Genomic DNA, 25,765 nt, shown 5'->3' on the forward strand with positions numbered 1-25,765 from the left:
CGACAGCAACACCAGACCTCGATGCCGCATAAATGGAATGAGGCTCGGGTCAAACTGGACTAAAAATCACTGGGGCCAAATGTCCCTTCTTTTAAAGACTTAAGATCTTTGCGCCTGTTGTACATGTAACCAATCATCCAAAGATCGGCCTACGGCCGGCCGTACACAATTTTTTTCAGCAAGCTGAAGTCGAGGTAAACGAGACTAGACAGCTTGTACTTAGTGTCATAAGAAAATCTACAATAAAGCCAGCTGGAGGTCTCTCTTCTTGTGAGGTGGTTTTTTGCAACAGCTTGTGGAGATGTCAAAAAGGAGAACTGAAATTCTATATGCAGAAGCATCACGTGACCGCGGAGCACATGAATCGGAAATGCTCCGCGCCTCAACCTGGGAACGTAAACAAACAAGCAACCACCACGACCATACAAAAACACCAATGACAACATACATCACGATGGATAACGAGACAATCGCGAATATAAACAACTCGCTCGAGGCAATGGACTCGGAAATTGCGAAAATTCGCGAAACCAGTAAGTCATCACCATACCGAATGGAAAGTGATGAGCTAACCAGTCGTCAACTTTATAGTCAAAAACTTCCAGAGTAAACGTCGCCTGCTGTCCGCTAGCTTACTCTCATCAGACTATATTCGTCGCCAAATCGAAGATAACAACAACAGACTTGGAAGTGGCGCGGCATCAAAAGTCGCGCAGAAAGAAGTCACAACCTTGATGAACGATGCTCACAAACACCGCGATACGAATTACCATCGCTTGGCCTTTTCGACAACACTGTTCCCCTGGAAAGATCCGAATCCGTATAATGAATCGCCGAACCTATTAGGCCTAAGGATTGACGTCTGCGAGCGCAATGGCACATTCGCGAAACCTTACTATGTTCTCTTCCAAAAGGAGACGGAAAAGTCTACGTCAGCACCAGGGCAACGGTCTTCGTTGTCATTTTCTATATACCGACACACAATCCCACCGTTTATACCTATGGAGAAGCTAGCGCATCGATATCTGCCCCAGGCCAGACCGTCCAGGAGGCAAGGCGCGGTTGACGATGAAATAGAGACGGCAAAGATCAAGGCAAAGATGAGGAAACAAGACCTGAACGCATTCGTGCGACATTTGCGCAAAGAGTTAGCAGCATGGTATGCGCGACGCGATTCCATTGCATGGCTTCAAGAACGATTGGGCGTTGCAGACGTGACCGAGAAGGACGCAGTGAGGAACCAGCGGACAAACCCGGCGCAACTTGTGTCACTGGCTGCCACGTCTATTGAATCGCGATACGTGAAATTGGAGTGGACGGATGGTAGAGTTGGTCGATTTAAAGTCTCAAATTCGGGGCTTGTGGAGCGCGCGGTCGTCATTGGCGAGAAAGGAAGAGACAAACGGACGGAGTTGATTTTGATGGGAGGTGATAGGCGAGTTGAGTCGCTGGTTGATCGATTGTCCGTCACTTGATTACAGTAGTGTTATAATACACTCGAGCACGAGTTAGAGATAATGCTTGAAGTCAAATTCTATTCATGCAAATCACGCAGCCATGATATCATATAGTAAATTCAGCGAGCTAAACTAAGCTTAAATTATAAATGGGTATCAAAATGTATGTGATGATATGATGAAAGCAACAACGAGAAATGATATCTGCCGCCCAGGGTATATTATAATATGTAAAATGGTATGATCGATGGGATGCAAAGCGCTCCTTGGGAACGAAAAACCCGAAACTGCTGTATCCTGACAACTGGTATAATTCTCTATATCATGATTCTTTCGTGGTATATGCAAACGGATTCTTCAAAATGGGTATCTCAAAATCCATAAACTCACGGCCGTTCCCTCGATGAACACCGTTACGATCATCACCATCCTCGTCCGGTGTACTGAAAGAAACGATAGGTAACGGTCCATACGGTAATCCGCTCTGATCCTCCAGCTTTTTCCGTAGTATCGCCTCTTCGATATTCCATCTTCGTCTAAGCCTGTTCTTCTTGGCGTCGAAGATCTGTAAAATTTCCTGTTCCGCGCGTTGATGGTCACGCTCCAGCTCGACGATGGCTTCTGCGTTTCTGCGGATAATATTCTCCAGTTCTCTGTCGAGGCGAGATGTTGTTTCCTGTAATTGCTGCTCTTGTCTTTCCCGGAGGACCTTGATGCGTGCTTCGTGTAGCCGATCCATGGAATTCCGGTCCAGGTATTCTTGAGCTAGTTGCTCTTTCTGGCGGCGGGTGACTGTCCTAAGCTGTTGTTGCTGTTGAGCGCTATTGGAGGCGAGCTCGAATTCAGAGCCCGAGAGTTGAGGTGATGGCGGAGGACTGGAGGTGCTGACGTATCCTTCCATGTATTTGATTCGGGTCTGTGAGTTTCGTTTTGTTTTCTCAAATTCTTTGATTTGGTCAATTTCCACTGAGAGTTGTCGTTCTTCCATTTGTGCAAGGAAATCAGTGTTCTAACAATAGAATTAGCTGCGTTGCACGGATTAGGACTTCTGGTAAGCTCACCCAATCCTTCTTCGCCTTTTCGGCCTTGCTGTTATTTTCTCGTTTCTCTGCGACAAGAGCTAAATGGGCTGATTTTAACGAATCCAATAACTCATTCTGCAATTGTAAAAATCGAGACCTCTCGGCTTGATGTCGCTCAAATAACTCCTTTAATTGCGCATCTTCCATAGTCCGGTTTATAGCAGCCTCGTCAAACACGGGCACCTCAACTTGCAAAGTACCTTGCGCTTGCGCATCTTCGGAACGCTCACTTTCAGTCGTTCTCGCAGGCGTTGTTTCCACAATGACTGTATTTGCCCCTCCACTCTCGTTCTTCTTCAAACTTATATGCGCGTTTGGTGGTAAATTAACGGCGGACGGGGKGCGTCGTTTCCGAAACGGCCGACCAATCGCGCTGATAAAACTCGATCGTTTCCGCTCAGCGAGCCTCAATGCACTGGCGCTTGCGCTTGTCGAGTTCGGCGAATATATGTGTTGCGGCGATTGTACCCACGACGAGCGCTCATGCGGTGGCGCGGCAGCTTGCGGCGGAATAATTCTAACATCGCAAGAACTAATCGACGTCGGCCGAGTCGAAAACGAGTCGATAGATGGTATACTCCCCGAATGATCGCGATCGGATACAGTCGTTTCCGATAACGAACTAGCGAGGTGATCAACCGATGCAACACTCGATCTTACAAGATCTGCAAATGAGCGGGGATGCGTAAACGATGGACGATTATGCTGTCTCAATCCAGCCGTGGAGGAAGATGATGACGATGGTGCAGCGGGTATAGTAAAATCCAAAATTCCCGCGTTGATGGTCGCTGCTAAGGAAGCTGCGATTTGAATATCGGGTATTTTCAACCCGAGTTCGGAGGCTTCGGCGACGAGTTGTGCTTCTATTGTGTCTTCTGCTGTTTCGGCATCGTCGTCGAGTCGGAGGACCTCCTTCCGATAGCGAGATTCATCCGTCGATGACAGGGAGGCTGTGGTCGCTCCTCTTGTCGCCATCTCTGGATGAACCTCTTCTCCTCCTTTCGTCCAATTCAGTATCGAAAATAAAAAGAAGAAAAGATAAAATCTACATAACCAAATTCGACAGTGGGCCCTCCGTCCCCTGACCGAGGAGGACTGCCCCAATCGGGAGTTTTGCGCGTCAGTCAGTTACAGAAAATGCAAGGAAGAGACGAGCCCCACTGATGAGTCGGTGGCATCAGAGTGATCAAGGCTGAAGCCAAAGCATTGAAAACAGCCACCGAGCCCACTGCTAATCAAACTCCTTGAAATTTGGGGGCTGGCCGCCAGGAACCGGACGCCATGCGGTCAGCTATCCATCTAATCGAGACATGGACGAGAAACCGCGTTGTTGAAGTGTTTCTTTTGAGCATGTGTACATGACTCCAGAGACAGTCACAGAACATTTACTACGTCAGGACCGAGTCCCGTTGTCTCCGCCACCTATCAACTACTATATGTGTGAAAGGCTAAATCGCTCGAAATTTTGATGTGCCATGTGACCCATCAGCCGGGATTTTCCTGTGCTCGAACCCAAGCACATATAGGAATCGGTCAGTTATATCGCAATGCCTCAAGTTGACAGGAGAGCATGCAAGCAAGCCAGAAATTAGCGATGTCTAACAATTATAAGTGCCGCGTGTGCTTTTATCTGCACCAGATCCATGATCGCGGAGGACCGGAGTCTTTACTCTTTTAAGTACTTTGGGTGCTCCCACGTGGCCGCGGTCCGATCCGCCAGATCCGATCAACTTTTGGCCTCGACATCAGACGATACTTTACTGTGTAAGGGGACAACTGAAGGTACATTGAAGTTCAAACTATTTTCGATATAACAATGGATTCAGAAAAATACGGCCGATTCATGAGAACCAATGCCAAACAAGACCTAGCACCCAGACCGAAACCTCGGGTTTAAACTACTGTAATTTCATTAAGCAGAAACGCCGATCTTCAACCAGGGGTGGCGCCGCAATGGCCGATTTGTCGCGACTTTGTCGATCCATCTTGAATCGCGAGATATTTACCATGTGATACTCTGTAATAATGGTGCTGCTTAGTCTGTACATATCTGCGACAGCCGCCAATGTCAGGCCTTGTCCTAGTTCGTGGCTCGTTTCATCCGGGATGTCAACTAAGTGCGGGCATACCCTTGTCGGCTAAATGTACCTTCCATGTGATAAAAGCATTAATAGACGACAAGCTGCCTCCGAAGTCCCTGCATTAACTTCTGTGTAACGGGTTCTGTTAATGTCTATATAACTACCCAAGAATACAGTTTGGCTGGTGTTCAATGACATTGAAGCAGCGCACTGTGCAATTTAAGAAGATACATTGTAAATACATCGGATCTTTTACTATTTTATATTCTACGTATAAACTTGAAAATATTTCCATTGAACAGGACATAATAATGTATAAATTGATTAACAAACCCTGATATTGGGGTAGCTTGGCTTTTGCATTGGAGGAAAGTGATCCATTGAGCTAGCAGGCGATTGAGTTGAAAAGTATTTGCAAACATGATGACTTGGATAAAGATAATAGATCTGACTCGGTGATAATCCGAGTCACAAATTGCGAGACAGGTGATTGGGAGGTGGCTTGACTACTTGACTGTATCGGATGGCTGGCTAATTTGCCTTCGTTATTGTGATGGAGAGAGACGCACATATTATACAACTTGTGTCTCCTTGAAGCTTGTAGACTTGCAATTGAAACCCGAATGGCGACTTGAAGATACCTAAATATGATTTGGATTGGTAATGAAAATGGATTGCAGTGCTTCGAAGTGTTACCTAGGTACCCAGGTATACAAGGCTAAGCTACTTTGCTGTTAATATACACAATAGCCATCCATGGATCTTATTTATTCCGTGACATTTCAAACTCAACGTAATGCGAGCAAAACTAGACCTTCTCAAGCTGCACAGTATTTTCAGCCTTATCATAGACAGCCTCATCTCCATATTTAGACTCGTTTGTCATGCCTACTCCAGGTCTTGCATGAAGAAGAATCTTTTCCCCAGTGAACAGCGTATCAATATCCTCCAGGGACAAGTTTCTGGTCTCCGGGTAGAAGAAGTAGATGAGAGGAAGGAAGAAGAAGTTGAATATGCAAAAATAGACATAAGTCTTGTAGCCGATGTTGTTGATGCTGACAGGCGTAATTTCGACGACCAAGAAGGTAAAGATCCAGTTAGAGGCTGTGGCTAGGGAGGCGGCGCGCGTACGAATTGCAAGAGGAGCGTACTCGGCAGGCACTGTAGATGGAAGAAAGGTAAGTCAGTTTCCAAAAACGAGTCTTAGTCAAATCATGATACTCACGTAGCCAGGGAATAGCCAAAAGACCAACAGCAAAGAAGAAGTTGAACAGGAAAAGCATGATGACGGCAACAATACCAGCGGCTTTCCCACCATTCGATACAGTTCCTGCAAGAATGGCCATACAAGCACATTGGCCACCGGCAGCAAAAAGCATCAGCTTCCTACGACCAAGTCTATCAATGGCCCAGATAGGGACCAATGAGGAGATCCAGTAGGCGATTCCATTGAAACCAGCCAACAGAAGTGAAAGGTTATGAGACATGCCAACCGACGTTTGGAAGATAACGGGAGCGTACTAGATTGGGTAATATATCAGATCGAGGATCTTGCAAGGCGGTGATAGACGGGGAGAGGAACACATACATAGGTGATGAGGTTAATTCCAGAAATCTGCTGCATGAATTGGCCACCAATACCAAGCATTGTCCGGTAGAAAAACCTTTGTGGCCCATTTGTGAACAATGCTTTATAACTTCCCAAAGACGCGGCTTCGCGTTCTTCTACAATGGCCCGCTGAATTTCGTGGAGGTCATGAGAGACTTTCGGGCCGTTGATATCTATGTCTTTTGCGTTTGGCTGCACCGCCCAAATGATCTGTTTAGCATCGTCATGGCGATCATGAGCGACTAGCCATCTGGGTGATTCGGGTAGCACAAGAATGCCAACGAATGTCAAGATAGCAAAGAAGATTTGGAAAGCCAATGGAAAGCGGAATTGAGATTCATTGTTGACAAAGCTCATGCCATAGTCAGTCCAGTAAGCCAGAGCGACTCCAAAGATGTTGATGGCAAGTTCAATGCAGAGACCCTTTCCACGGTTATTTGCACTCATCAATTCGGAATGCCACACAGCTATCAGAGAATGTTAGTAATTAGCCAATCCTCCCGTATCAGGCGCCTCAAAGTGTACACAGGAATAGAATTGGGGTTCACTTACGGATAGTACTGGTATTCATGCCATTTCCCAAACCGGCCACAACTCTCCCAACAATCAACTGCGCAAGGCTATACGCAGAAGCCTGCAGAGTAGCACCGATACTCAGGATAACACATCCAATCGCAATACACTTCTTTCGACCAAGGCGCTCACCGACAAGCATGCAGATGAGAGCACCAAAGAAGCAACCAATTTCGTAAATAGCCACAACAGTTCCCTGAACCGTTGAACTCCCGCCGTTTGTTGTGTCTATGGATGGAAATACTCTCGTAAAGGCATCTCCCGTAAGAAGTCCAGACATGACACCTTGGTCGTATCCAAAAAGTAGGAAACCAGATCCGGCAGTGGCCGTGATGGCCCAGTTCAGGGGTCGTCCAACTAGACGTGTCATCGTGGGCTAAAGATCAAATAGATAGGTTGTTGTTTGTTCTTTGCCCAACTCATGCAGGTATATCGATACCCTGGTATGGTAGTAAAAACACCGTGTGGAGGAGAGGAATGTGGGTATATATACCTCCGGATTTCCAAAATCTCCGGAATATCTCCAGGTTCAGACGTCAAGCTGTACACGAGGTAAACCCGGAAGAGATATGAGGCCCCAATTGTAGCGTTAAATTTAAACTTCAAATATCACCAGATTGAGGTAACACATAGCCAGCCGCTGACTACATTGCCGGTTGCTCAACTCCCACCAAACTTGATTCGGACATGAAACTGCGGAGTTTGTATGGAGTCCTTACTGATAGAAACGTATGAAATTGGAGAAAACGCGCAGAACAAAGATTTGCGAGGAGCAAAACTGGTCTGCCCGCAACCGGTACCACTTGCCCAACACAGCCCAAAATGTTTTGGGATCTCCATATCTATAGTCCGGACCATTGCCAATACGATAATAAAAGCAACTGGAAGCGTGGGCGAGCGGGGGATTTCATTACGTACTCGGACCATTTCCGAGAATTTCGGCTCGGGGACTTTTAAAACTGCCTGTTTGGCCCAGATGGAAACTAAAGCGACCTTGCGACTGAGATCTATTCCGAAATCAACCCACGATGATGTAGTGTACCACATTCCGAAAGTAAGACTTATTCCATTTTACTGATACTACAAAGTGTCGAGATGTGTAGAATATTGTTGAACCCATCTTTCAATGTTCTTAGGCAATGTTTTGGAGACATCGGAGTTGATTCCGAGCCTTTCTCTCCACAACCACGGATGCCGCTTCCAACTGCCTTCGGATCAGCGGCTACCTATTTGACAGCAGCAGGTCTCAAGAAAGTAGTACACGCGCCTCCAAACAAGATTTACGTAGTCACATATGCTAAGTCTCCTGTAAGGGCAAGGAGCGCCCAAATCATATCAATACGTGCTTTAAGCAAGCAAGCAAACTAGACATAGGGCAAGGTGGCACAGGGCTAGTTGATTGGTTTCCTAGGCATATCGGGGCCCCACGTTTTACTTTTCCAACCATCCCACGTCTACCCCGGACGAGATTAAGATTGCACCTTGGCCACTTCATAAGTCGAACAAGATAAAAATTCGACATCGGTCACTCAATTGGAAGGTGTAATAACAGATATGGAAGCTCAGGATACGTCGCACGAAGACCGGCAAAATGGCGAGAAGCCCTGGAAACGAACCAGATCAGGGTGTCTGAACTGCCGAAGGAAGCGACGAAAATGTGACGAAGCAAAGCCAACTTGTCGTCACTGCCACAAAAGCCGCGAAAACTGTAGATGGGGAATGCGCATTTCTTTTCGCGCAGAGAACTCACAAACTGTGCAAATGCCAGTGATACCAACTCGCACACCGAGACGTTTCCAGATACTGGACATTACGTCGGAAGTTATTCGTGATTATCATCATGTTGTACCGGAGGAAGGCCCGATCCTCGACGATCCCATTTCCCCTAGTCCAGGCCATAGATTGCTTGAGTATGATGCTGGAAGAGAAGAGGGAAGGCAAGCTAGCCGGATAGCAAGGCACGAGAATAGAGCCGAGCCGGATGGTGAAGCGGAAAGAGAACATGACCAGTGGAAGAGCCCTGGAAAAATGCGAAGTCCATCCGATGTGCGAAGAGAGTTGATTCCAGGATCTAATCGACCTCTTCCTCCCAAAAGTGATATCGATAATTTGTCACCTCCAAGCATCGCATATTCTCAAGGACCGATTGCCTGTGCACCTGCAGAGCAGGCAGGAGGCATTGTCGATGCACCCGACGGCTATACAACGAATAATATGTGGTTAAAACAAGTCCTTCAGCGCGACCAGCTATCAATGGACGATGAATCTGACTACAGCGCAGTATATTCGCCACTATCACAATCAATACGAAGTGGTTACTGTGATCCATCGATACCCTTGTCTGATTTCCACGTTCAGGACGGCATCTTCGTCCCTGGATCCGAGTATCTCGAGCTCCACTCCACATTGAGAAATCACCTCATCCTAGAGGCGAGATCGAGTGTGCCAACTAGACACTGTACGCCCGAGCACTTGGGGGAGGACTTTGGTTTTCAGGTCGATAGTACAAGTGCACGTATTAAGATACCGGAAGAGGAAGAGTTTCTATTATGGAAGAATTGGCTAGGGGAACTCGCGCCATGGCTAGATAAATTCGACAACCAATGCCATTTCCAGAACAATTTACTGGCTATGGCTCGCTCGCACGAGCACCTCAGATATGCCATGCTAGCCCTATCGGCACGTCAGCTAGAGCGGAAAGGTGCCACAGCACACAACGAACGCAGTCTGGAATTCTATCACCATGCCATTCATATCCTTCTACCATTATTACCGACAAGAAGTACGGCAGTTATTGCCTCATGTGTAGTTCTCTGCGTTCTGGAGATGCTCAGCTGTGCGCCAAAAGCCTGGCAGCGACATTTGGACGGATGTGCAGGGTTGATGGAAGCCGTCGGAATGAACGGGTTTTCCGGTGGCCCAGAGCAAGCACTATTCTGGTGTTTTGCGCGAATGGATGTATGTGGAGGGCTGATATCTTGCACCAAAACCCTTATCCCCGTTGATCATTGGGCGACTGGTGATCTCGACGCGGACGTGCGTCTCTTTCGATCGGCACCTACCTTTGACACCTTCGCAAATTATATGGTTTATCTCTGTGCACAAGTTCTAGATGTACTTGCTCCATGTCATCACAAATTTGGAAGACTCGGCGGTCCTCGAAACAACAGCCTCACGGACCGAGCATTTACAGAACGGTGGTCTAAACTATGGCTCTACATACAAGACTGGTATCTCAAACGCCCCGAAGAAATGAAACCAGTGATGGAATACTCCTCATCTAGTAGCTCGTTTCCAAAGATACTATTCGCTAACCCTGCTGCGATATCTGGAAATCAGCTCTACCACACCGCTTCATTGCTCATGTTACAGGCTCGCCCGCCGGGAATGCGCTTGGAACCAAAACCACGGTCTGCACTGTGGCACGCGCGTCTGGTGTGTGGTATTTCAATCAATAATCATCATCATGGAGCGTGGACGAATGCTATGCAACCGCTTTGGATTGCGGGACAGTGGATGAGTCATCCGAGTCAGCATCAAGAGATTCTGGAATTGTTGGAGCGTATTGAGAAGGAGAGTGGATGGCCTACTCAGTGGAGGGCAGATGATTTGAAAGAGTTCTGGGGATTGATCTAGCCTTCCAATGTACCTAGCCACCTGAAATCGCAATTCACAGAAGATGCGGCGCCTCTTCCCTGATACCTGCAAAATATACCTCTTATTCTTGTTTCAAAATTTGTAGATTGTGGCACATAGGTCTATCCTCTGGAGCGACCTTGATTCCAGACCCTCGGGACGCTGGTCAAGTACAGACCTACAGCAATACAGATGCCGGACCAGGAGGACTAGGTATTTCGTCAATATTCTGAACTGTCATTATCCGGGTAGACTGTTATCGAGCTTATATGAGAATCGATAACAGTAGGCAGCAGCTTTGATGAACCACTAGGAGCCCACAATAATATTGAGAGGCACGATCTGTGCCTCGACTCAGTTCGGAGTAACGCGCGTCAAGGTTCTGTTAGTGATGTTGCTCGTCAGTGAACAATGTTTAGGCTCTGTTTAGTTTTCAAGGTGCTTTACAAAGAGTGACAGTAAACTCGAAAGTTATCGATATATTGATCTAAAGTATCAAGAACCAACAAAACACCGGTCTTTCCCAGACGTTCCAGTCTATTCAAATAATTATTCAATGGTGGCCATCATTCAAATCTCTAAACTCTCCTCGTAACGAGTCAAGGCCATCCCGTTTAGCATCAGCAACAAAATCAGCCACCTTAGGGGCAATGACTTGCTCATCAAAGCCAAAATATTTATATGCCGCTGGACCAGGCAGAGAATGTCCAAATGAAGACATTGAGAATCCTGCATCAGCATAACGCTCCCATCCGTTCACAGCGTAGGCCTCAATAACCACGCGTGGAGTTGACTTGTATTTCAACACAGACCTCTTATATTCGATGCTCTGCTGCTCAAAAAGCCTTTGACACGGGAAACTAACGACGCGAGCCTTGATGTTGAACTTTTCTTGCAGAAGCTCCCGTGTACGCATGGCAAACACCATCTCAGCACCGACGCCGATCAAAGTCACATCGGCATCTTCTTCCTCAACAAAGACGTACGCACCCTTTTGGGCTTTTTCTCTGCATGAGTACTGTGGATATTGCTCTAAGTTCTGTCGAGAAAGTGAAATGATAGTCGGAGAGGAAGTTGCTTTTAGCGCAGAAACGAATGCTCCAGCTGTCTCTTCGCTGTCGCATGGTCGGATGTAGAGAAGGTTGGGCATAGCACGGTACAATGCTGCTAAAGCAATAGGTTGATGTGTAGGGCCATCTTCGCCTGTGCCGATGGAGTCGTGAGTGGCAATGTGGATTTGTTGAAGGCCTTGAAGGGCGCCCATGCGGACACCTGGGGCAGCATACTGAAGGTAGATTAGCATTGGACCTGAAAAATGGGGTGGATTGATTTCTCACAATATAAAACATAAAGAAGGAAGAAGTAACCGGTAGGATTGTTCCCTTGTTGAACGCTGCCAATCCATTAGAGATCGAAGCCATGGCATGCTCCCTAATACCCCAATGAACATAACGTCCACTATAGTCTCCATTGATGCCGCATGTGGTTTTCAGATCCGGCTATGATTTCAAGTTGATTAGTCCGCGAACAAAGTCGTATCAACTCGGGAGAATATGAAATACACTTACATGTTGAAAGTCAACCTTGCCTTTCCAGGCCATGTTAACGGAGGGAGTCAAGTCAGCCGTTCCAACTATCAGATTCTGTAGCTTCGAGGCCAATGGGTTGCAGCAAAGCCCTGCAGACTTTCGTGACGCCGTAGGTGCTGTAGGAAACTCCTCTTTTGTTGGTAAAATCTTGGTCCAGTCATCGGTCATCTTTCCTTCAACTCTCAGCAAAAACTCTTGATGCAATTCTGGATATTCCTTCCCATATCGTTCCAATAATTGGTTCCATTCGTTTTCATAAGCTTGGCCTCTTTGTACCGCGTCACGGAAAAAGTCATAAACTTCATTTTGGACGACGAAATGTTGCTCTGGGTCCATGCCGAATTTTGTCTTGATGGATGCCACGTCTTCCGCTCCATATGCTGCACCGTGAGCCTTAGCATCGCCTGCAACCTTACTACCAATACCGATGACTGTCCGGACATTGATGAATGTTGGCTTTGGGTTAGAGCGAGCTTGGGCTAGAGCCGCAGTCAGAGCAGGGACATCGTAGCACCCGTCTTCGACATCAATGACATCCCAACCACACGCTCGCATTTTTGCGTTGACATCTTCTGTGTTGCAGAGATCCACACTACCATCACATGTAACCTGGTTATTATCATAGATAACAACCAAATTGTTCAACTTCCAATGCCCCGCGAGCTGAATAGCTTCCATAGCTACACCTTCCTGAAGACATGCATCACCAATCATGCACCATGTCATATTATTAACGACCTCAAATCCGGGCCTGTTGTAACGAGCGCCGAGATGCTTCGTGGCCATTGCCAATCCAACTGCATTCGCGATTCCTTGTCCCAGTGGTCCTGTTGTGACTTCAATTCCGTCATTTTCAATCTCGGGGTGACCAGGACATATTGAGTCGGTACGGGTCGAATGATATGATTGAAGTTGTTCCATTGTCATCGCGGGATAACCGACAAGATGGAGGAATGTGTATTGGAATAGGCATGTGTGGCCGTTGGAGAGGACGAAGCGGTCGCGGTTGAAGTAGTTTGGGTTTGTGGGCGAATATTTCATCGTGTATTTCCAAAGAGCGATACCAATTGCCGCCATTCCCATCGCACCACTGTAGGTGTTATGTTAGTTGGCCTGACTGTACACTTTCCATTATGTATGGGAACGATGCATCTTACCCTGGATGACCGCCCTTGAATTGTTCGCAGAGATCTGCAATCAGACATCGGAAAGTTCTCAAGGCCTGATCAATCTTTTTCTGATCTTGAACTGGAGATAATTGAAGATGGGCGCTGCCATTTGTCGCAGCTCCATTTGCGGAAACTGTGCTAATGGGCGCCATTGCGAATATTGAAGATGAATTTTGAAAATATACTATGTCAGAGCAATGGCAATTCTTCGAAACCTCATTTGCCTCAATATCATAAGATTGCAAAGAGCCTTCAAACCCCCGGGGTGCGCTTTATAAATCTACTGCGTCGCATAGCTGTTGAGTAACTCAACAGAATGAGAGTATGCTACGTATGAATTTTTGTTCATCCCAAACAGGAATCCCGTGGCTCCAGAGCTTCAAAGATTCAAGACCTCGTCTCCAATTATTACTTAGTCTGATGATGTTTCCTTGTTCAGTGAGGGGCACATTTACACCTGTCCCTGGCGATGGCGCTTAGGGTTTCCTATTCCGGAAGATTGTGGAACTTCATCTGGAGTACATCTTTGGGGCAATGAGGGGTCATGTGCCCCTCGGCTTTCCTTCCATAAGTTCGTATCGCTTGGAGAATCCATTTTGGTTCTTAAGGAATTCATTTCCCCAAAGTTGTGGATTGATGGGCATGTTCTGACTTGTTGACAAGATTGTTCGCCGATTCCGAGATGCGTCTCGGAACGCTTCATCGGCTTCCAAGATTTTTACTGCAATGAAGTCAATGGCCTATGATCCACAGTCCATTAATGCTATACATCATATAACAGCAATGTTATCGCAATTGAGACTTCACTATGCGGATGTAAATTTTATTCTTGCGCGCTATTGACTTCTCAATCATTGATTTATCATTTTCATTTTACTAGTCACAAGAACAAGAAGATGTCGCCTGTATTGCTGGAAGATCCCCAAACGAACACGGCGCCTACAGCGGAAGCCAAAACTCAATATGGACAGGACACCGTCCCAAATCTGCTATCGCTTCGCGGCAAAACTATCGCTATCACCGGCGGTGCTAGAGGTCTCGGTATGGCCGTCGCTTACGCAGTCGTCGAATCCGGTGGCCACGTAGCATGTCTCGACCTCCTCCCTGTTCCCTCCGAGCCTGAATGGAGCGATCTCCAGAAACTCTGCAAAATTCACAACTTGACTGCCACATACGCTACATGCGATGTTACTAGCGAAATTGAGATGGAAGAAGTGATTAATGCTATTGAGGAGAAAGCCAATGCAAATGGGGCACCTTTCTATGGTATGGTTGCGTGTGCCGGTATCCAGCAAAAGGTTCCTGCACTGGAATATAACTCTCAGGACTTTGAAAGGATATTAAGGGTAAATGTTACTGGAAGCTTTGTCACGGCGAAATGGACGGCAAGGAAATTGGTAGAGAAGAAGAGGCCCGGCAGCATTGTGTTGGTGGCAAGCATGTCGGGAGATATTGCAAACCGGGTTCGTTTTACTCTTCTTCGTTCTTGTGAATATCGTTACTGACTCAAAAAATAGGGACTTACATGTTCCGCATATAACACAAGTAAGTCAGCCGTTCACCAGATGTGCCGTTCCTTGGCCCAAGAATGGGGTCAATACGGTATCAGAATCAATACATTATCTCCAGGTGTAAGCTATGTCATGGTCTAACTTCCACTGCAACTCACTTCTAACTCAACTTTGATCTAATAGTACATACGAACGGATATGACGAACCAATTACTCGCCGCAGAACCCGAGGTAGAAAAGATCTTCATGGCTGGAGCACTTTTGGGAAGACTTTCAACACCAGAGGAGTTCAAGGCACCAACCGTTTTCCTTCTATCAGAAGGAAGTTCATTTATGACTGGTGCGGATTTGAGGGTCGATGGAGGCCACTGTGCCTCTGCATAAAGATAAATTGATCGATAGACATTGAGAATTATTTCAGATTTGCATACTATAGAGTTTAATGAAATCGATGCCATGACAATTCCTGCAAGTGGCATTTTGTGTATTGGTGGCCGATTTCTCTTTTTAGCTTTGTAGAATTTCAACTGTCCTGGATTACGAGTGGAAAAGACAACATGTCTAGGTGAGTGTATCAAATAATATGGAATGAAAGCACTAGACTGTTTTGGATGTCCACATGCAAGATACGGTCGACTTCGGAAAGCGATAATCCAACTGAGGCACTTGATCAAGGTATATGCATTTACTAGAACTAAGATTACATTTATTAAGTCACGCTGAATTCATCTCGACTTTGCAAGACCTCCAATGATCTAGTTGAGTCCAATTTCAGCCTTTCACGACATTTTCCAAAGCCAACTTGATACCCCTAAGAATACTCAAAACACCCAGCGCGCCAGGATCCGGTATCCCCCCATTCTCCTCAAAACGACCTTTTCCAACATAACTAGCCCTTCCCAAGAGAGCTTCCATCACCTTAGTCTTCTCACAACCTTGTCTTGCTGCCTCAAAGGCGGCATCAAAATCTTGTCCCGTATTGCTAAATGTCGTCACAAAAGGTATGAGTGTGTCCATCAATGTCCTGTGACCTTCTCGTGCCGTCGTGAACTTGAAAAGATCCTCCAACCCCTTGCTGAGGGTTATGGATATGATCTCACTGATAGATTGTTTGTTCGAGTTTGCGTCTAAATCGATGCTCTCTAGGGCTTCAGCAACCGCGTTGGTGAATATAGCATAGATGGCGCCTGAAGTACCGCCCATTTTGGTTTCGGCTACAATGGCGATTTGTCGGAACATGTGAGCCAAATCGATAGAGTCGGTCTGGAGATCGTCGGAAAGCTCGACAAGGCCTGCAGGCTGTGTAAGAAAAGATAAATCACTGAGAATTTGAGGCAAGTTACCATTCACGCCGTTCAGCAGAGTCTCTCCGCAGTCACCATCTCCGGCCAGAGTATCGTACTCAGTAATCAGAGGTTCATCCTCTCGGGTTGTGCTGGCAACATTATCAAAGATTTTTTGAATAATTGTTTTGGCAACTGAAAATCTGTATTAGTGTCGGTAAAACCTGGCAACGTTTGTACTGCTTACCTTTCGGTCCTGTATGTGATAGAATTGGTGTGACTTCAGTACTAGATTGCTCAATAACTGCTGTCACAACGTCTGCAGGCACTGTTAATATTGACTTGGGCCAGCCCGGCGCCGTGGTGGGTGCATCCAATAGCGATAGGAGCTCATCGTCAAGCCCCAAAAGCGTAACCGAAAATCCAGGACCATCGAGAGCAGTAACAAACGTCCCGAACATAAATCTTTTGACGATTATAGACCTCATTTCCAGTTGCTGATGTACCTCTTCTGCAATGATGCTAATTTCCAGAGGACTAAGACCACCCAGATTATTCACCATGACTGCAACGGGTTGCTCCATGGTAGGATGCCAGCTATCTGGTTTCGGGGCGAGTATAGTATTCAAAAGAGTTGTGACGGTTACTTCGAGCGATTGGAGCTTTGATCGAGTTACGCCGGGCTCGTTATGTATACCTGTTGATATTCGCGAAGGACATGTTAGCTGGTTCTGGATCGTAGATATCTTTATCGAGTAGGCTGCTCGTACCCATTCCAAATTCCACTTCATCAGGCGGTAACAGTTCAATCGGCGCACGTTTCGGTACACTGCATCTATCTAAACTCACAGCTGCAGTTGCCATTTGATTTGCCGTCTTGTTTGCAATAGTCGCAACGGATGATAGATCAGCGCTGTAATTTCAAGTCAGCATAACAATCGCGATAGAAATCCATCCAACCCATCATCGTGAACAACATACCCCTTTGCGGCCAAGGCACCAGCGATCTTATGTACGAAAACCACACCTGCAAGACCTCGTCTGCCTACTGTTGGGTTATTGGCAACTGACACATCATCTCCAACCATGACGACTTCCACGTTCAGTCCTAGAGCTCTGGCTTTTATGGCGGCTAACCCGAAATTCAATTTGTCGCCTGTGTAATTCTTGACGATCATAAGAATCCTGTGTAAGAGTCGATGAGCATGTTTTCAGCCAAAAACAGATTCCTTTTAGAACCATACCCTCGGCATGCGTCAACTGATTTGACACCTGCCAAAATCTGAGATGCAGAAGGCGATGCGAAGATATTGCCGGCAACTACAACATCGAGCATGCCCTCGCCCACGTAGCCGGTGTGAGCTGGCTCATGCCCTGATCCGCCACCAGAAAGAAGTATCACCTTTCCATGGTCTGCTGGTAGTTTTCTATATAGAACTTCTATAGGTCAGCCTTTTCTACCGAGAAATGGCTTTGAGTCGTGAATGGTTCTCATACCTTGTTCCTTCGATAGTACTCGTAGTCCATCAGCGCCTCGGGCGGCGGCCGTCAGCGAAACTTGAACAGGATTCTGAACATCATTGATAAAGTGCTTGGCTGAGTTACAGAACGTTAGCTGTGTGATGCGAGGCCTCTTTAAGCTACATACCACTTCTCAGACCGGACATTGTGAGGAGATCCTCTGTCAAGCGAGAACTATGCTGTACTGAAAGCTAAATCCAGGTACAGATATTAATTGGAACTGGATTGCGGAAACGTTTCTAGTATGTCTTATAGGTAATGCTTTATTCCTCATCCCTATCCGTAATATAATAATCCTGTTCGAGCACTCGTTCTAGACCGTGTGCGTATAAAACCAGCGCCGTCCATCAAATTCAGCAAGCCACCAGTCAGTGGTTTGTCAAATAATCTTTGGCAAAATTATCCCCGGTCAGGTAATGAGAATAGCTTCATCAAAATTAGCGTTTGCATATACCCAATTTGTACATGTTCCATATAGGAATTTGAAGAACGAAAGTCAACCGTGATTGGTTGATGCTTATAATCGCCATATCTGGAAGAAGGTTAAAGGCTAGTCTCCATATCGGCTAGAGCTTCCTCTAAACTCACGATTTTGTGGAGAAGGGCTTGCGCTTAACATCACTCTTTTCGATCCTTTGGGTAAATATTTGCATTCTGCTGCCTGAAGAATAAGGCCACTAAAACCGTGTCCTAAAGAATTTCCGAGTCAGACAGGCACAAATGCAGTACACTCTTTGCGGTAATCATCGAATTCTGTTGAATTTCTATCGACTTATCATTGCAGATACAAGGAGAATCGATTCATGGTCTCGGCAGAGAAAGTCTGTGTTCCCAAAATTCTCACCATCTCATCGTGACAAAAAGTATTCCCGATGATCTTGAGAATGGCCCCTTAAATGTGGGCGTTATCATCCCACAGTCTTCGCACATCCCCATCCTCCTTTCATCAATTCTCTTGGGTCTCCCATCTTACATATATGACAATGAGTTCCTCGGAGCCACACGCTTCGAACGTGGACAGCATCATATAGCATCGATACCAAATGATAGAATGATATCAGAGGCGATGGCTGAATTGACTTAATGTGCTCTTCATTTGACAGAATGAGTGGGCCAATAACGTCAAGAAAGGATAAGGCAGCGGACGTTATAGGCAATAGACATCTTCAAGGCCGAACGACACTAAGGACCGACAGGCCAAGGTTGACATATTCAATTATAAAAATGATAGCCTAATCTCAGCGTCAGGATTAGGAACAGAATACAGTTTCTATGAACAGTGCAAGTAGAAGACCTATCAGTTTCGCCGCTTGACTGAGCCATTTCCGACTTTGCGACTTCTTCGTTTTAGAAGAATATATTTTAAGTAGAGACAAGGAAATGAAGATAGAGGAATGCCTGGTTACAGTAGATCAATGTAATATCATTACTCTGTGGCTAACAAGATAATGCGCGCTGGCTCGCTTACTCATAGACATATAATCATTCGATTTTCAAATTCTGATAAAGTCTACACAGATTCACAAATAACGACTGCGCAGCGCTTGACTGATCGTGCTCATTCGACTCGCCATTCCTCCATGCTGCATATTACTCAAAAGAGCTTCTTCGAGCGCTGATTGTGTGACGCTCGCATCTGAGGCAGTTAGTAAAATACTCCGCAATACTGGAAAGGCAAACGAAATACCATCTAAGTCACTAAAACTACTGCCCATGCTGGGCGTCTCTTCACTACTTTGATTCGCCGATCCCTGCTGTCTGGAACTCTGCCGGGACAGGTGGGCAACTCGTCTCGGACTCAGGGGTTCTGTTGGACGCTGGGGTCCGGCTCGCGGACTACCTATGGCGACGCCAGAGCTTGCTGAACTATCCAGACTTACTAATTCACGACGATGTGATGGGGTATAGCCTGTCATTTGTCTTTGCGACGTTTCTGGTATATTGTTCTGTTGGCGGAGTGTCGAGTTCATGTGCTGAGCACCAGATTCATTTTCGCGCGGTAGGGGGAGAAATGCAGGCGAATCATCGTCGTCGTCGTCATCTAGATCGTCCCTTAAACTAGGCTTATGCATAGAATATTTACCGAATCGACGAACACCAGGCAGTCGACGACTGGTCAACATCTCATCCTCACTGTCATCGTCATCATCATCACCTAGATCAGAGTCGGTATCAGAATCGGTTGATATTGATGGGCTATCGTCGGCCTGTTGCGTTGTTTGGGGTGCTTTCTGAAGAATAGCCAGACTTGGCCTCTCGCGTCGGGGTAAATCTCGGCCAGCTAACGTTTTTGTCAGGGGCGGTTTATCTATGCTTTCGGTCGCTACTGGTGTCTGAGTAACGGTGTTGGCGGAATTTGTTCGGACGGATGGTGCTAAACGGGTTAGTATTATTTTGTCGTACTCAGAGGCGGAATGTGTATTACCCTGAGCTTTCGTCGAGGAACCACTGCTGTCCACCCTTGACGGTTGATTGTCTTTCTGAACAGCCGATAATCTCGAAGGGACACGGGATCCTACCCAACTTTAGCTTCATTCACATGCAGTATCAGCAAAACGATAAATCAAAACACACCGCCACTGCCAACTCTCCTCATAGCTTGTCCACCTAATGCACCACTCCCAGAAACCGACCCAAGTATTGGCCCCGGGGTCGGAGACGATGACTGCGAATGTGTATTGCCGACCTTTAGCATTTGTGCTCGGACTTGGGATAGTTGTCGATCGTAGAGCCACGCGGCCTGCTGGAGAAGGAACGGGAGGGTAACGTTGAAGTCATCGGCGCTGATCGATTCAGTCTTCAAAATATATGGATCTGGCGACGAGAGGGTCATACATTGCTTTCCCTAAGTATCAAAGCGCTGTCAGCATAGGTATCACACTATCGGCCCGGGGTGCCAACATACAGTCTATATCATTGCCCTTAGATGGCTGTGACAGAATCTCCCATAGCGCGCGATCTTTGACAAGACTCCAGTTTGCCTATTACAATCAGCAAAATGCTTGTATAATCCATCAATATTCACTAACAGGAGGAGGATCGATAAAGTCGCCTCGGGGAAACGGCAGTCGCACGAAGACGGTATACTGAACATCGGATTCAGATGCCAGGGGCGTCATGTTGGGTGCGTGGCGAGGCAACTCCAATCTTTAAAAGTTTATCAGACCTCTCAACGTGATTAATCAAATATTCAACGATAGATTGAGGTTTGATCGATGAAATTGAAATGAGACGAAGATGGTGAAGTGATGTGACGAGGGAGTTGCGCGATAAGCCTTATCACCTGCCCCGGTGGCCATAGCTTCTCAATCCATCCCGCTAACCGCATTAGGCTGATACATATTAACCCTAATTTCTGATGATTTTTAGGCTTCGACCATACATTTGTAGGGCTGCGAATGATGTATGACTGGATGACAGTAGATGAATGATAAATAGTCTTTGCAGACATTCAGCAGTTCAAGGACACCCAAGTGGTGCGCCATGAAAAATGTCGGGCCATATGTGACCCTTGTTCTTACCAGGGATCCATTTTGACCTCACTGGAACACCGTGGCCATTCTGCGAACATGTATGAATGGCTGAAGTGCCCCATGCTCATACATCTCCTATAAATAGGTACGCCAATCGGATCAGAACTTGTCTGGTCGAAGTGGAGTACACACCCCTCTTCAGCTTAGCTATAGCTGCCTAGAAAGCTAACTCTCGCACCCAGTATTCCATAAAAAAAAGTCGCATTCAAAAATTCTGGTTACAAATTGCTCCATAGCAAACAGCTATTTAATAACCAAGATGGCTTTAAATGCCGGATCTGAGCCTGATATTGTCTTGTATGACCTTGCATGCATCAAGGATGTCTGCTTCTCCCCCACAGTTTGGCGTATCCGCCTTATGCTTAACTATAAGCGTATTCCTTATAAGACCATATTCCTCGAATTTCCAGACATTGAGCCTACGCTGAAAGAGCTGTAAGTTTCCCATTTCCGTACAATTTCACAATCGACAATATTCTGACCATATATCAGGGGCCTTAAACCTGGCAAAACAGCTACGGGTTCCCAGTCCAAATACACAGTGCCCGCGATCCATCACATACCAACCAACACGTATATCATGGATTCATCTAAAATTGCACATTTCCTAGAATCAACATATCCAGAACCACCAGTGCCACTAACATCAGAATTGGGCCGCGAAGTTGAGGTCAAGTCGCGATCTATCATCGGCAGGACCCTCAGTGGCTCGATAATGCCACGGGAGATAAACATCCTGTCTCCACATGCCCAGGAATACTTTCGACGTACACGAGAGGCATCGATAGGACGGCGACTCGAAGACGTACTTGATTTGGAGAAAGAAGAGCAGGATTGGATTGCCATCGATCCTGAACTGAGAGCTGTCGGCGAGCTGATGCGGACAAACAAGGCTCAAGGACCGTTCGTGTTGGGCGATAAGCCTACATATACTGATTTCTTCATTGCCGGAGCGCTGCAGTCTGCCAGGATGGTTGACGAAGGCACATTTCAGAGGTTTATGAAGTACGATGGGTACAAGGATATTTATGAAGGATGTCAGCCTTACATGGAAAGAAATAATTGACATTCCCTAGATGGCAGAAATTTTGAATTAGTGTGGAGCCGATATATTAGAAATCATGAATGAAAAAAGTACTATGTACATTGGTATCTTCCAAATCGCACCAGAAACCAGAACTTGCTTCAATATAATAACAACCCATCCAGTCAAATCCATGTCAATCAACCTATCCTCTGCTTCCGCCGCACCCAAATCTCCTTATCGGCAGCAGAATCCGGTTGATCACGCAGTTGCACTTCCCAAACCTTCAACTTATAATTGCCACGATCCGCTTGGCCAGAAGTAATATCAAACGACCATCCATGTTTGGGACACGTAATCCCAGTGCTCAGCTTGATACCGAAATCCTCAATATCAAACAGGTTCCCCTGCGAAAGCGGGAATGAAGAATGCGGGCATTGCTGAGTTCTTCGTCAGCCACATCTTCTTCCCAAGGCCAGAAAGGGGAACATACATGATCAATAGCATGAATCTTGCCTTGATATTTAAAAATCAGGACCTGATCTTTCAGATCCTTCGGTAGTTCTGATAAATTCGCCTCGAGCGCTTCTTGGTTTACTTTGCTCGGGATCTTGAACGCTTTGCAGCTGGGCGTTAATTGGCAGCCATTATCGTCACCGTCAGCTATGTCTGGAAATTCAGACGTAAGACCTACACGATACCAGGTCTTACTTAGCTGAAATGCGCCGATGAAAGGATTCATGGCATCGCTGAAAGAGGACGATGAGGAAGAATTGTGAGAGGTGGGGAATTTTCTTTTCATCCAGCCCCGCTTACTGGTGACTTAGCTTGGTAACCCTAACTAGAATCATCGTTCTACACAGGTATCAAGATGACGAAGCTCATGCTCGAGGTAGCTCTGTCCCAATCATGGCTGAGACTTGCACTTGAATGATAGCATTTCAAATGATATGCAACGTAGAGTTTTGCAACAGCGTATTATCATCTCTCAACTTTACGTGAAGGATAGGATCTTAAAAAAGTATACTGCCCGGAGTTCTTTGGAAAAATAGTATTATCTTTAAACATTATAGTAGAAATATCTTCTACTATAGTAATTTCTTAATAGTTATAAAAATTTATCTTCTAGATCTAATCACTGTTCTAGTATAAAAGCCCCCGCTTCCTTTATCAGCTCTAAAATGACCATCATCGACTCTAACATAATTGAATTTTACTTTATTAATCTTACACAGTGCTTAGCACGTCAGTCTAAAAGGATTAAAACACCTTAATAATATATAGATATTCTCAGCATGTTCAGTCCATTCTAAGGGGCTCTTGGTTGACTTGGTCAGATATGCAGATTAGCGGATAATTATCATTTATTAACAGGCGACTGATACATATTGCTGACAGTTTAGAGAGATAACACGATTTCAATTAGTAAAAATGAAATAAAAACATGCAATAGAGCTGATATGATGGGACAAAGCATCTTGAGCAGGCTAGGCTGCTAGAATGTAAGTAGCCTTACGTCGACAGTGGCGTGGCTCCTCCCCGTAGTGTTGGTCTCCTCACAAGATTCTTTCTTACCTGTGCAATTTCCTCTTCGTGACGTCGTATTTCATCACAGCTTTCGTGAAAGGCCCGGGAGTCCATGAAGATAGCATACCCTGGAATGGTTTTCTTCTTTGCATCAACCGGGTGGAATACAACTTTTGGAAATAGGCACCAAGACTGCTGTATTTGGGGTTCATATGTAGACTCCAACTTAGCATTCACACCGATGTTTTCAAGCTCTGGGCAGTCTTCTGCTACCCAACCCGGACTGCAGACTGCGGGTGGCTGAAGGTCAAATTCCACCAGGCAGCTATCCCTTTTCAATTCGTTCCAGAAGCTAATAGACTCCAGAAGAACATCTCGTAGCTCGACCTCAAAGGTCTCATGTTCTTTGGCAGGGATGAGCCGTCGAAGAATTTTCATAATCCCTGTTTCTTCCACGTGTATATCCTGTGGAGAAGTTTGTGTTTCGAGGCCTTTGAAAGTGAGGAAGCGCCATAAGCTTTCTTTATGACGGTCTTCTCCGGCAAGTGCCTGAGTAATTTGAGATAACACAGCCGTAGTCTCGGGTGAAAGAGGATTAGTAGTGACGTAGAACGGCTGCCAAACAAGTTTGTGAATTGCGTGGACTATGGTGCATTGAGCACCGCGAATGCGAAGAAACTTGGATGTCGCAGATGCAGATATAGAAATGGTTCCCAGGATGCTGTTCATGAGGTGGAGTTCCTTCTGTGTCTCCTCGATATTCTTCTAAGGCTCAATTACAGGCTCATTAATCGGAGACAAGAATCCACTCACCAATTCGTTATCTGGTGGTAAATTCGATAAGAAATGCTGTGCTATGGCTTGAATTTTTTCACGTACCCTTGAGAGTCGTTCTTCGCTATTCTAGTATTAGCAGCTGTCACTGGTGAATAGAATCAGTGGGTATGACGTACTAGTGCTCGATAGGTAGGCTCTGGATGGAATATCTCAATTTCAGCTCGTCCAATTTCAACTCTAGGACCTTGGAATCTTGGGCGTATAATTTGAGGGTCTTCTCATTCTGGACGTTTTCATCATTCAGAGTACCTATCTTCTCATTGAGCTTCGTGTTTTCCCTCTTCAATCTCTCAAACCTTGAAGCATTTTCTTCAACAAGCTTGTCTCTTTCTTCCTCGAATCTCTTTTCAAATTTCTTTTCCTGTTGTTTTATGAAATTTGATTGTTTCACCTTTTCTTGTTCTATTTGCTTCTTCAATCCCTCTTGATCCTCCTTGAAACGGGCCTTCTGGTACTCTAATTCTGTCCAACTCCTCGAAGCTTCCTCAACCTTTGCCTGTAGGCCTTGAAACTCTTCATCATTGGAACGCTTTAGCTCGCGGATAGTCGTAGTAAGGGATCGGATTTTCTGATCCTTCTCCTGGAGACTAGACAGTGCATGTTCAATTTCTCCAACATCATTATTATATGATGACAGGAATTTCATCAACTCGATTATGCGAGAGACCGGTTCTCGGGGAATTTTTCTAGCATTGCTAGCATCGGCTTGTTCGTCGCTATATAGAGATGCCATTTCCCGAGAGTGATTTCGAGCTAGTTTTCTTTGAGTCCGTCTGGATAATCGCGAAGAGGTCTTAGATTTGATTAGTTTGTGACGGACTGATGATTGATGAAGCATTACCTGGGAGTTGGTAGGGCTTTGTGAGCGACCGTTCATTGCGACGAGCCTCTTTGTGACACGGACTAACAAAGAATTTTCGACTCTATCAGTCATCGATAGCATTCTCTTAGTGAAAGAGTGATAAAACCTGATCATAAATAGTCCAAAGACATCGGGTCTTTTCAATAGTAAAGGAGACGCACATTATGTACTTAGCTTGCCTCACTTCCTAGCGAAGAGGTCATATGGGCCTTTAGACAAGGCTCGCCACGATACGTGTCATGATAAAAATTGATCTTATTGCTCGTCTGACCCTGGAATTGTGCTTTATGGACAAGGCTGAGCTTGTGAGAACAAGAAACTACTAAAGCCATTGCTTACAGGTCAATACCCCGCTCATCGTTCAATATTATTATTCAGAAACAAATGGAAGCTGTAATGGTAATCAATAACCCTACGTTCGTGAACTCTTGTAGGGATGATAGTCGCAGCCATCGTGACAACCATGCAGCT

The 25,765-nt window shown here is 45.9% G+C and overlaps 10 protein-coding genes across 10 annotated transcripts; 4 read left to right on the forward strand and 6 right to left on the reverse strand.

Annotated features, from left to right (window-relative positions):
- Positions 1-454: 454 nt before the first annotated feature.
- Positions 455-1,475, forward strand: BHQ10_008944 (uncharacterized protein; the record flags this gene model as incomplete). Its single annotated transcript, XM_040881805.1, has 2 exons — positions 455-533; positions 592-1,475. 2 exons carry the CDS (start codon positions 455-457, stop codon positions 1,473-1,475), a joined length of 963 nt encoding a protein of 320 aa, XP_040737446.1.
- A 304-nt stretch (positions 1,476-1,779) lies between these two features.
- BHQ10_008945 (uncharacterized protein) lies at positions 1,780-3,514 on the reverse strand (the record flags this gene model as incomplete). Its single annotated transcript, XM_040881806.1, has 2 exons — positions 1,780-2,466; positions 2,519-3,514. The coding sequence occupies 2 exons, from the start codon at positions 3,512-3,514 to the stop codon at positions 1,780-1,782; spliced, it is 1,683 nt and encodes a 560-aa protein (XP_040737447.1).
- Positions 3,515-5,428: 1,914 nt separating this feature from the next.
- On the reverse strand, positions 5,429-7,172 carry BHQ10_008946 (uncharacterized protein; the record flags this gene model as incomplete). The annotated part of the gene is made up of 4 exons (XM_040881807.1): positions 5,429-5,781; positions 5,846-6,140; positions 6,209-6,696; positions 6,782-7,172. The coding sequence occupies 4 exons, from the start codon at positions 7,170-7,172 to the stop codon at positions 5,429-5,431; spliced, it is 1,527 nt and encodes a 508-aa protein (XP_040737448.1).
- Positions 7,173-8,563: 1,391 nt separating this feature from the next.
- Positions 8,564-10,438, forward strand: BHQ10_008947 (uncharacterized protein; the record flags this gene model as incomplete). The annotated part of the gene is made up of 1 exon (XM_040881808.1): positions 8,564-10,438. One exon carries the CDS (start codon positions 8,564-8,566, stop codon positions 10,436-10,438), a length of 1,875 nt encoding a protein of 624 aa, XP_040737449.1.
- A 553-nt stretch (positions 10,439-10,991) lies between these two features.
- On the reverse strand, positions 10,992-13,348 carry BHQ10_008948 (uncharacterized protein; the record flags this gene model as incomplete). Its single annotated transcript, XM_040881809.1, has 4 exons — positions 10,992-11,723; positions 11,776-11,937; positions 12,007-13,117; positions 13,185-13,348. 4 exons carry the CDS (start codon positions 13,346-13,348, stop codon positions 10,992-10,994), a joined length of 2,169 nt encoding a protein of 722 aa, XP_040737450.1.
- Positions 13,349-14,092: 744 nt separating this feature from the next.
- Positions 14,093-15,091, forward strand: BHQ10_008949 (uncharacterized protein; the record flags this gene model as incomplete). Its single annotated transcript, XM_040881810.1, has 3 exons — positions 14,093-14,659; positions 14,714-14,827; positions 14,891-15,091. 3 exons carry the CDS (start codon positions 14,093-14,095, stop codon positions 15,089-15,091), a joined length of 882 nt encoding a protein of 293 aa, XP_040737451.1.
- Positions 15,092-15,478: 387 nt separating this feature from the next.
- Positions 15,479-17,657, reverse strand: BHQ10_008950 (uncharacterized protein; the record flags this gene model as incomplete). The annotated part of the gene is made up of 7 exons (XM_040881812.1): positions 15,479-16,185; positions 16,238-16,687; positions 16,761-16,903; positions 16,972-17,175; positions 17,235-17,364; positions 17,488-17,586; positions 17,639-17,657. 7 exons carry the CDS (start codon positions 17,655-17,657, stop codon positions 15,479-15,481), a joined length of 1,752 nt encoding a protein of 583 aa, XP_040737452.1.
- A 1,374-nt stretch (positions 17,658-19,031) lies between these two features.
- Positions 19,032-20,630, reverse strand: BHQ10_008951 (uncharacterized protein; the record flags this gene model as incomplete). The annotated part of the gene is made up of 7 exons (XM_040881813.1): positions 19,032-19,147; positions 19,199-19,885; positions 19,937-20,026; positions 20,086-20,294; positions 20,347-20,356; positions 20,417-20,492; positions 20,541-20,630. 7 exons carry the CDS (start codon positions 20,628-20,630, stop codon positions 19,032-19,034), a joined length of 1,278 nt encoding a protein of 425 aa, XP_040737453.1.
- Positions 20,631-21,303: 673 nt separating this feature from the next.
- Positions 21,304-22,110, forward strand: BHQ10_008952 (uncharacterized protein; the record flags this gene model as incomplete). Its single annotated transcript, XM_040881814.1, has 2 exons — positions 21,304-21,479; positions 21,537-22,110. 2 exons carry the CDS (start codon positions 21,304-21,306, stop codon positions 22,108-22,110), a joined length of 750 nt encoding a protein of 249 aa, XP_040737454.1.
- A 158-nt stretch (positions 22,111-22,268) lies between these two features.
- On the reverse strand, positions 22,269-25,309 carry BHQ10_008953 (uncharacterized protein; the record flags this gene model as incomplete). Its single annotated transcript, XM_040881815.1, has 7 exons — positions 22,269-22,508; positions 22,562-22,731; positions 22,780-22,879; positions 23,644-24,360; positions 24,409-24,493; positions 24,549-25,225; positions 25,274-25,309. The coding sequence occupies 7 exons, from the start codon at positions 25,307-25,309 to the stop codon at positions 22,269-22,271; spliced, it is 2,025 nt and encodes a 674-aa protein (XP_040737455.1).
- Between the last annotated feature and the right edge of the window lie 456 nt (positions 25,310-25,765).

Source organism: Talaromyces amestolkiae, assembly GCF_001896365.1.
Source record: "Talaromyces amestolkiae strain CIB chromosome Unknown scaffold21.1, whole genome shotgun sequence".
In the NCBI taxonomy this organism is placed as follows: domain Eukaryota; kingdom Fungi; phylum Ascomycota; class Eurotiomycetes; order Eurotiales; family Trichocomaceae; genus Talaromyces; species Talaromyces amestolkiae.